Genomic DNA, 10612 nt, shown 5'->3' with positions numbered 1-10612 from the left:
ATGAATCAGTGGAGATTAAGACGTTTCTGACTGCACTCCTGTCAATGCTAATCAGACTTTACAGGTGGGCTAAAATCCTGTGGAACTCTACTTGTCCAAATAAGCTGCTTTCATCGAAGACAAATCCTTCTTTGCTTACAACCAACAACATACCAGAGAACTTTCCCATTTGGTGTGTTACAAAGGATAGGCCTCACACTGGCTAAGAATGGCATTCAAAAACATGGAACAATATTCTATATTACAAAGATGCTACTTATTCCAAGAAGATGATTATTTTAATAATGTCAGTGTTTCAGATGCAGTTTTGTCATTTGATGGATATGAGTGATTGTCAGTCTGTACAGTAAATGTGTAATGATGGCTTTGCATGTATGTGGGAAACAAAAATAAAGCATCTGGTAGCAGGTATAAAGGCTTAGTTTTTTTATTGGTACTATCAACCTTTGAAGAGTCAGAAATGGCTTATAGACCTACATAGCCTGTTGGCAGCTGAATTTCTCTTATTTTCTGTTTTAAATGTGATCAATCATCATAAATATTTCTCATACACAACCTTTGCTTTTTGAAGATTAAACATTGAGTACTCTTTAATTTTACGCAGTTCCACAAACCTAATTAAGAGCACCATGGTATTTAAATTACTTTTAACCTCCTCTGCCACCAAAGCCCTCTTAAACAAGATTATGGGCCTCTGAAATCCCTCCTACTTAGTCGTTTGTGGTAATTAACATGCCATGCTAGAAACCATACCATGGAGCCTGTGCCAGCCCTACCCCAAATCCCCCAAGGCCCTAATCCTTACAAAGTTCCCAAATTATGCTATATAAACCCTTGGGCAGTTGAAAAGCATGGATTGGACTTCAACAGTCACCTTCAGAAGATCCTGTTAACCTGTCCAGGATGGCAGAGCTAGGAATGTTTGCTGCCAGGCGGCATGATGAAACAACAAGAGAATCAGGCTTCACCTATACCAACAGCAATCACACCAAAGGTACAGTTCAGGATCTAATGCAGTGTATTGCATTGGGGTGATATCAGTTGGTAGAAGTATAGAAATTACTTAAATATTTTTCATTTGCCAAAGGACCAACTACATTGATGTTGCTAAGAGTGTTTGGTTGCAATGAAATCTCTCTTAGGTTATTCCACAAGCAGCAGACATACCAGAGTTGCAGCATGCATATTGATATGACCAGTAAACTTCCTTTTGCAGATCCTTTTGAGGGTCCCAACTACCATATTGCTCCAAGATGGGTGTACAATCTTTCAACACTTTGGATGATCATTGTGGTCATACTCTCAGTGTTCACCAATGGTCTGGTACTAGTGGCTACTGCAAAATTCAAGAAGCTTCAACACCCTCTGAACTGGATCTTGGTCAACCTTGCTATTGCAGACATCGGGGAGACACTTTTGGCTAGCACTATCAGCGTTTGCAACCAAATCTTTGGCTACTTCATTCTGGGACACCCAATGTGTGTCTTTGAGGGATACGTTGTCTCTGTGTGTGGTAAGGGGCTATTCAATATTATATTTATATGTATTATACATGGTATATCATATTTTAATTGTACTTATTTTTTCAGTAATAAATGAAAAGTTTAGAATTATGTATATAGGAATTGTCTGAAACATAGTTCTCTATTGCTATTTACTTGATGTGAAAACAATGTATTGTAGAGAGTAGAAAAGAGTAGAGTGTCTTTACCTTTCCGTACAAATGTCCCCCGCACAGGTATTACAGCTTTGTGGTCTCTGGCTATCATCTCCTGGGAGAGATGGGTGGTGGTGTGCAAGCCCTTTGGAAATGTCAAGTTTGATGGCAAATGGGCCTCGGCAGGCATTATCTTCTCCTGGATCTGGTCTGCCTTCTGGTGTGCTCCACCTATATTTGGCTGGAGCAGGTGGGGAGTTCTGTTCTTATTTCACTAAGGATGGAAAAACTACCGTTCAAAAGCTTTCCTTACTGAACCATCTGTCTATCTCTCTCCCTCCACCAGGTACTGGCCTCATGGTCTGAAGACGTCCTGTGGACCCGATGTGTTTGGAGGCAATGAGGATCCTGGAGTCAAGTCCTATATGATTACTCTCATGATTACATGCTGCTTCTTACCCCTGGGCGTGATCATCTTCTGCTATATTTTTGTGTGGCTGGCCATCCATGCTGTGAGGAATATTTGAAATGTTACCTTTTATAACCTTACCTTTTTATGAGAGAGATTAATGTTTCCTAGCTCCACTCCTCAGATACCTCCAAAGGCACACAATGACACAATTGAACTTGAATTGAACTCATTGAGGGATGATGATGATTTGACGTGTTGATTCATTTGTGCTTCTCCGGAGCTTCAACAAAAATGTGTACTGTTGGGTGTCCTCTGACTGGAGTTGGGAAACACTGTGTTAGAGGGTTAAACATTTAAAATTCCTTCTGATGGACCACAGGTTGCTGCACAACAGAAGGACTCTGAGTCAACACAGAAGGCTGAGAAGGAAGTGTCCAGGATGGTTGTTGTCATGATCATAGCTTTCTGTGTTTGCTGGGGACCTTATACCTGTTTTGCCTGCTTTGCTGCGGCTAACCCAGGGTACGCTTTCCACCCTCTGGCTGCGGCATTGCCAGCCTACTTTGCCAAGAGTGCCACCATCTACAATCCAGTTATATATGTGTTTATGAACAAACAGGTAAGTCCTTGTCTTAACAGGTTTCTAAAACATTGTTTATATAATATTCTTTTAAATAGATGTATACCAATACCCATCTTCACCTGTTTTGTAGTACATTTTCTGGTACACTGTGTGTTGCTGTGTATTTAAAAAGCATTAGCTTGGGGCACCAGAATGGTGCTGTGATAATCATTATTATGTAGTACAGCCATGTAGTTGCTTTCAGGATTTAAAACCCTGCTTGTGGCATAACGACAATGATCACCCTTCCACCATTTTAACTAGGTAATCTTTATTTACAAAGTTCTAAAAAGCCTTTTGTTGGGCGAGAGCAATGTAACACTCTGATGCTGCAATTGTCCAGCCCGACCCTGTTCCCCCTGAGTGAGACAGTTGCATGCACAGAAAGTCCAACAATTACTTCAAGAAATGTCTGAATCATAGAACATTTTTGTTATTCCCCTTTAATGTTTCTTTTTTTTGTCAGCATGATGGAAAACAATAAATCTTCATGCAAAAACACGGTTATTGAAACCAACTGTTTGAAAAAAACAACTTGCCACAAAGCATGTTGGGAAATATGACACTGATACCCCTGCCAGATCTTTAGATTATTCTCTTACTGTTATTACACTTACTGTCCCAATTAACTCAATTTATCAATTCTAACTTCAGAGAGCATATTATATTTTCAGTGTTAAGGTAACACAATGAAATTACATTTAACCGTAAATGTTTAGTATTGTAAATTAAAATATCCTTGATCTTTTAATTTAATTTAAATATCCTTCATCCTTTAAAAAAAACACTTTGAAAGTGCATTAAATGTGCAGCAACTGCATTCAATTATATTTTAGATATAAGTTATACTGCACTCTAACTATTGTTTTGTTAGAGATACAACTTCAAAGTGTTCTTATGTTTACTATTTCCACTTTATAGTTTCGAGGTTGCATCTTGCAGCTCTTTGGCAAGGCAGAAGATGATGGCTCTGAAGTATCTACATCAAAAACTGAGGTTTCCTCCGTGGCTCCTGCATAAACACCAGACAATGTTGTACCTCTCGGAAACAAACTGTTAACGTTCGGAGGAGTTTTTCCAAATGGGACTTCAAATGTACAGTACATCTGCTTGTGTTTCTTACACAAGTCCTTTCCCAAAATCTTTCAAGAGATTATTAAACGTCACTTCTTACAGTTTCAATGTGTGTACAAATGTCATTCACAAAATGTAAAATGCTATGGACAAACTCTTGGAGTTTTTTTTATCAATGATTTTGAAACAACTGGAAAGTCAAAATGGCAATTGATATGCGCACTGTTGCTTTTTGAGTGGCATATAATGGGGCTATGTATATATTACTACTATAAATGTCAGTTCAAGTGGCAAGAAAAACTTGCCATCTTGTAAGGCATTCCCCTAACACTGTAATCTGGTCTGCATCACAGCTTCAAAAAACTGAAATTAACAATTGGAAATGTGATCATCTCTAAACTATGACAACAGTTTATGGTTTAAAATCCCTTTTACGGTATCTTAAATAAAAAATAAAAAAGTGTAAAAAAATATATTTTACAAAATTGTTAATAGATTACTGTGTTTAAAATTTATTTAATAATGTTTTTTCTGATGAAAATAAATGTCATGCATGCAGCAAAATGAAAATAACTTCTGGTCTCACTTTCTATGTTTATTAAATGCTATGTATTATCAGTGATTCTCTACTGACCAAACTCCCATGACACCACACATGAACTCTGGTAAAGCAGATGGGATAGAGATTAGAGCTCCAATCTTCCTTAGGAACAAAATTGATTGACTTTCCTGATTATTGGTTTGTGTTTACAGCAGGAAAAGCAGACAAAATTAAAAGTAAAATAATCAATGATTTTCACCCCAAAAATGATAATCCTGAAGACTTGGTGAAAAAAATTTTTTTTTGTCAAATAAACACTCTATTTAAAAGTAATAATATTCAATTTCCTGAGGAAGACATGTGCTTGCTACCTTGTCTTAGAGAATTTATGCCTGTGAGGTAAATTAATGCAGTGGAAGGGACTGCAGTAGTAATGGCAGTTATTGATTATAACTAAAAAAGTTGGAAGATTTATTCACTGATAGAATAGCTTAACATGAACATTTGCGTAATGTCTGTAGCTTGACAGGTTGAAGGGTTATTATTAATATTTGTGGGTTATTACATGCTCATTTATGCTTAGTAATATTTGTAGTTGGATAAAAATCTGTAACATTTGAAATATTTACAAACATATTCCAATGGTTGGACCTGAATCCAGGCCTGGATCTACAGTATGGGGGGACAAAGCTGAGCATTGCCTCGCAGATAGAATCTGTGCCCTCCCCAGTTTTGTCCCTATATAAACACTGCAAATGGTATATGAATTAGATATGCCTCCCATGGATAAAAAATGCCCCCTCAAGCATTTTATCGTGGAGCCGGGTTTGCCTTAATTCATGAAATATTGTGCAATGTATATTACTTTATCAATACAACAGCTTATGGAAATGGCTATAGTATCAAGCTGAATTGGATTTGAAAGCTTAAACTTCTGAGTTGGAGCAGGCTGTAAATTAGAAATGTGGGTTTGTGTTTACATTGTGTTTGAGCTCTAATGTGGGGAAAGAAAGTGCATCAACAATAAAATGATGTAGGAATTTAGATTGTTATATCTATTTGCTCTTTTAGATAACTTTTTTATGTGACACTAAAAGTACTTGTTATCTAAAGAAGATTAACCTTAAGGCTTAAATTTAAAGCTTCAGGCAGTCTGGGTGAATGTATTTACAGTGTGTGTGCGTGTGTGGTGTGTGTGTGTGTGTGTGTGTGTGTGTGCATGTGCGCGTGTGTGTATGTGTGACCATTTCTGATTTAGATCTTAATCTGAAGATGACGACATGGCTGGTATAAAACACCACAGATTTGGTTACACCTTCTTGTTGGTTGCTAACACTACAACAGGTAAAGAGCAAGAAAAGATAAAAGAAGCAAGCAAAAATTTTGAAAAACCAACAGGAAAAGGCAAAATAAAATAACAGTTAAATGACTTAAATTGAAGTAAGTTATTTTCTTGAATTTTATTCTTTCATTTCATTCTTAATTATTATTATTTTCTGCATAGACACCTTCTCAGAAATGGCAGAGAGTTGGGGAAGGGCTGTTTTTGCAGCCCGGCGACATAACGAAGAAACGACAAGAGAATCTTCCTTCACCTACACCAACACTAATAACACAAAAGGTGGGAAAGAATGAGCAACTGCTAGTGCTTTGAACTTCTAATTCATCATTATATTATATATTTGCGTAATATAGCATATAAAAGCATTCGGTTTATCTTCCTAGGCACTTTTCTCACCATCTTTTCAAACACCTTTCTGTTTTCTCTAAGATCCTTTTGAGGGTCCCAACTACCACATTGCTCCAAGATGGGTGTACAATCTTTCAACACTTTGGATGATCATGGTGGTCATACTCTCAGTTTTCACCAATGGTCTGGTACTAGTGGCTACTGCCAAATTCAAGAAGCTCCAACACCCTCTGAACTGGATCTTGGTCAACCTTGCTATTGCAGACATCGGAGAGACACTTTTGGCTAGCACCATCAGCGTTATCAACCAGATCTTTGGCTACTTCATTCTGGGACACCCAATGTGTGTCTTAGAGGGATTCACTGTCTCCACTTGCGGTAAGAAACAGCTTGGCATGGACTACGATGCTACCTACCTAAATACATTACTGAGAAAAAGTATGTCTGTTTCTAGAAAACAGGAGCATAGTGCCAGTAATCAGAACTGTTCTTGTCTAATTTATATGTATATCCTAGCAGGTATTACAGCTTTGTGGTCCCTGGCTATTATCTCCTGGGAGAGATGGGTGGTGGTGTGCAAGCCCTTTGGAAATGTCAAGTTTGATGGCAAATGGGCCTCGGCAGGCATTATCTTCTCCTGGATGTGGTCTGCCTTCTGGTGTGCCCTGCCTGTATTTGGCTGGAGCAGGTGGGGAGTTCTGTTCTTATTTCACTAAGGATGGAAAAACAACCATTCAAAAGCTTTCTTTACTGAACCATCTGTCTATCTCTCTCCCTCCACCAGGTACTGGCCTCATGGTCTGAAGACGTCCTGTGGACCCGATGTGTTTGGAGGCAATGAGGATCCTGGAGTCAAGTCCTATATGATTACTCTCATGATTACATGCTGCTTCTTACCCCTGGGTGTGATCATCTTCTGCTACTTGTTTGTGTGGTTGGCCATCCATGCTGTGAGTTATCTCTCAAAACAGCAGTCTTATAAAGTATAGCAATGGGACAATGCAATTTCAGAAGAGGGAAGCATATCAATGTTTTTCTTGGGTTTCACTTCAATTCTTGCATTCTGACTTTTTTTTTTATCAACCACAGGTTGCTGCACAACAGAAGGACTCTGAGTCAACACAGAAGGCTGAGAAGGAAGTGTCCAGGATGGTTGTTGTCATGATCATAGCTTACTGTGTTTGCTGGGGACCTTATACCTGTTTTGCCTGCTTTGCTGCGGCTAACCCGGGGTACGCTTTCCACCCTCTGGCTGCGGCATTGCCAGCCTACTTTGCCAAGAGTGCCACCATCTACAATCCAGTTATATATGTGTTTATGAACAAACAGGTAAGTCCTTGTCTTTACAGACTTCTCAGACACTTTCTAAAATAACATATCAGTTGAAAAAGCTGAAAAAGTTTTGTTCATTTCAGTTTTAAAATCGTCAGCTGATGATGCTTTCTCACTTTACAAATAGAAATACACTAACGTTCAAAGCTTTGGGGTCACTGAGAAATGTCCTTGTTTTCTAACAAAAGCTAATTTTTTGTCTATTAAAATAACATAAAATTGAGATATACAGTGTAGACATTGTTAATGTTGTAAATGATTATTGTAGCTGGAAAGAGCAGATGTTTTATGGAATATCTACACAGGCATACAGAGTCCCATTATCAGCAACCATCAGTCCTGTGTTCCAATGGCATGTTGTGTTTGCTAATCCAAGTTAATCATTAGAAAAAGGCTAATTAATCATTAGAAAACCCTTTTGCAGTTATGCTTTGCTGATTATAGAAGCCATAAAACTATCATTCTTTAGAAGCATCAGCAATTGTGAGTTCGATTCCATGCTCAAAATGGCCAGAAACAAAGAAATCCATCTATTCTTGTTCTGAAATGAAGGTCATTCCATGCTAGAAATTGCCAAGAAACTGAAGATCTCATACAACCCTGTGTACTACTCCCTTAACAGAACAGCACAAACTGGCTCTAACCAGATAAAAGGATGAGTGAGAGGCCCCAGTGTGCAACTGAGCAAGAGGACAAATACATTAGAGTGCCTAGTTTGAGAAACAGATGCCTCACAGGTCCTCAACTGGCAGCTTCATTAAATAGCACAGTCATTGGACCTCAGCCCTATTGAGCAGTTGTCGGAGCAGCTTGACAGTATAGTACGTAAGCAGTGCCCATCAAGCCAATCCCATTGGTGGGAGGTGCTTCAGAAAGAATGGGATGAAATCTCTACAGATTACATCCAAAAAATTTACAACTTAAATGCCAAAGTTCCGCACGGCTGTAATTGCTGCAAATGGAGGATTCTTTGACAAAAGCAAACTTTGAAGGACAGAATTATTATTTGAATTAAAAATAATAATTTTTAGCCTTGTCAGTGACTATATTTGCTATTCACACTCATTTCATTTATGTTTTCATAGAAAACAAGAACTTTTGTAAGTTACCCCAAACTTCTGAACAGTTGTGTACATTTCTTCTGTTTTTATCTTCAGTTCCGATCGTGCATCATGCAGCTCTTTGGCAAGGCAGAAGAAGATGGCTCTGAAGTATCTACATCAAAAACTGAAGTTTCCTCTGTGGCACCTGCATAAACACTAAATAACACTGTACCACTTGGAAACAAATTATGGATATTCTTAGCAGGTTTTCCAAATGGGACTTTTCAGAGTACAAAAATGGTTTGCCAAAAATGTTCAGGACATGTGTAGAAATGTTCCCCATTAAACCTATTTTGCTACGGGCCACCCCTTTGACTTTCATATTTCCCTCCAGTTAAACTTAACATCACATGCAACGAGAGCTGACATGAACTGTCACAGGAAATGCAATAATCTGAAAGCCTTCTTGTAAATGTATATACATAATACACACATAACATGATTAAAGAAAACTGTTTATACAATTTATTCAACAATGTTTTTTCTGACTAAATTCCATGTTTATAGCCAAATCAAAATACTCCTTGGTCTCACTTTCTATTTTTACTGACTTTATTCAATGGTTATTCATTGAAAATAACTCCAATATATTTGTATAGAATTATTGTTATTTTTCCTTGAGTCTCCTTGACCCTGAAATGTTCAGTCAGATGGGTTTTAGGGAACAAATTAATAAATGTACATGGCCTTGAATAACAAAGTACAGATCCCAACAGCCCCATGCAAAGATGAACAGTCATTAGTCTGAACAATTCCAACACAATTGAGCTACTAAAAGAAATTACCTGGATTCTCGTTCACAATAAAAACAGTAATTTAATTAATTACAGGTTTAAATTATTGTGTTATAGCCCCTAATTGTGGCTGTAAACATTCGTAATGACGACTCCCAATAATATGTTTTTATCACCCTGGTGGCTTTCAGTGGATGCTAACATGCCTGAAAAATAGCCTACTCTATCAACACGTAACAAACAGCCTGCAACTACACATAACAAACCTCCAAGTCTGTTAGTTATCTTGGACTAAAAACAAAGGAGTAACTACATTCTTTTTGTCGGACCGTGTAAGCGCAGACGGCCTAGAAGAGTGAATGTCTCTTACTGAGTGACTGACTGGCTGGCTCCCCGCCCCTTGTTAAATAGCGTAGTGGTTACAGACGCGAATTGCCAAACAACAGATCCCACATTCGAATCTCGTCATAATCAAAACAAATAATGTTTTAGGACAGATAAAAACGTTGCTGGCTACAACCTTCAGTAGCTACTTTATAGTAACCCTAAAATAAAACTGTTAACGTTCATATTTGTTATAGTAAGCCTAAACTAAAACTGTTTATGGCTATATGGCGACTATTTTGTACGTACGTGTCCATGCATGCTTTTTGGGTAATACGGTCTAGATTTGATTTTATGTTCGATATTCAGAGTTTGCTTGTTAATAGCGCTCCCCAAAACGTCCTTCAAAGACGACAGCGATACAGGTGCTGGTCATAAAATTAGAATATCATCAAAAAGTTGATATAAGTAATTAAATTCAAAAGGTGAAACTTGTGTAATGTATACATTCATTCCACACAGACTGATATATTTCAAGTGTTTATTTCTTTTAATTTTGATGATTATAACTGACAAATAATGAAAACCCCAAATTCAGTATCTCAGAAAATTTGAATATTGTGAAAAGGTTCAATACCTGGTGCCACACTCTAATCTGCTAATTAACCCAAAACACCTGCAAAGGCCTTTAAATGGTCTCTCAGTCTAGTTCTGTAGGCAACCAAATCATGGGGAAGACTGCTGACTTGACAGCTGTCCAAAAGACGACCATTACCTTGCACAAGGAGGGCAAGACACAAAAGGTCATAGCTAAAGAGGCTGGCTGTTCACAGAGCTCTGTGTCCAAGCGCATTTATAGAGAGGCGAAGGGAAGGAAAAAATGTGGTAAAAAAAAGTGTACAAGCAATAGTGATAACCGCACCCTGGACAGGATTGTGAAACAAAACCCATTCAAAAATGTGGGGGAGATTCACAAAGAGTGGACTGCAGCTGGAGTCAATGTTCAAGAACCACCACGCACAGACGTATGCAAGACATGGGTTTTAGCTGTCACATTCCTTGTGTCAAGCCACTCTTAAACAAGCCACAGCGTCAGAAGCGTCTCGCCTGGGTTAAATAGAAA

The 10612-nt window shown here is 38.1% G+C and overlaps 2 protein-coding genes across 3 annotated transcripts; both read left to right on the top strand.

The window, feature by feature from the left end:
• The first annotated feature begins 842 nt into the window (after positions 1 to 842).
• LOC105017368 (red-sensitive opsin-2) lies at positions 843 to 3873 on the top strand. The gene is made up of 6 exons (XM_010881920.4): positions 843 to 994; positions 1217 to 1513; positions 1739 to 1907; positions 2004 to 2169; positions 2449 to 2688; positions 3613 to 3873. Exons 1-6 carry the CDS (start codon positions 904 to 906, stop codon positions 3709 to 3711), a joined length of 1062 nt encoding a protein of 353 aa, XP_010880222.1. The 5' UTR covers positions 843 to 903; the 3' UTR covers positions 3712 to 3873.
• Positions 3874 to 5564: 1691 nt separating this feature from the next.
• LOC105017369 (red-sensitive opsin-2-like) lies at positions 5565 to 8899 on the top strand. Of its 2 annotated transcripts, none has more exons than XM_034287443.1 (7): positions 5565 to 5650; positions 5811 to 5927; positions 6078 to 6374; positions 6516 to 6684; positions 6781 to 6946; positions 7086 to 7325; positions 8486 to 8899. In XM_034287443.1, exons 1-7 carry the CDS (start codon positions 5587 to 5589, stop codon positions 8582 to 8584), a joined length of 1152 nt encoding a protein of 383 aa, XP_034143334.1. In that variant the 5' UTR covers positions 5565 to 5586; the 3' UTR covers positions 8585 to 8899. The 2 variants fall into 2 exon arrangements, with proteins under 2 accessions (XP_034143334.1, XP_034143333.1); XM_034287442.1 differs by having other exon boundaries at positions 5565 to 5710.
• The last annotated feature ends 1713 nt before the right edge of the window (positions 8900 to 10612 follow it).

The sequence above is a fragment of the Esox lucius genome, chromosome 17, assembly GCF_011004845.1.
Source record: "Esox lucius isolate fEsoLuc1 chromosome 17, fEsoLuc1.pri, whole genome shotgun sequence".
NCBI lineage: Eukaryota > Metazoa > Chordata > Actinopteri > Esociformes > Esocidae > Esox > Esox lucius.
This window is presented reverse-complemented; position numbering and strand designations above follow the sequence as displayed.

Bases quoted from the DNA above. Each gene is read 5' to 3' on its own strand.
- LOC105017368 (XM_010881920.4), top strand. From the start codon at position 904: ATGGCAGAGCTAGGAATGTTTGCTGCCAGGCGGCATGATGAAACAACA. The intron at 1,514-1,738 runs GTAAGGGGCTAT...TCCCCCGCACAG, and splicing joins ATACGTTGTCTCTGTGTGTG to GTATTACAGCTTTGTGGTCT. The intron at 1,908-2,003 runs GTGGGGAGTTCT...TCCCTCCACCAG, and splicing joins CCTATATTTGGCTGGAGCAG to GTACTGGCCTCATGGTCTGA.
- LOC105017369 (XM_034287442.1), top strand. From the start codon at position 5,587: ATGGCTGGTATAAAACACCACAGATTTGGTTACACCTTCTTGTTGGTT. The intron at 6,685-6,780 runs GTGGGGAGTTCT...TCCCTCCACCAG, and splicing joins CCTGTATTTGGCTGGAGCAG to GTACTGGCCTCATGGTCTGA. The intron at 6,947-7,085 runs GTGAGTTATCTC...TATCAACCACAG, and splicing joins TGTGGTTGGCCATCCATGCT to GTTGCTGCACAACAGAAGGA.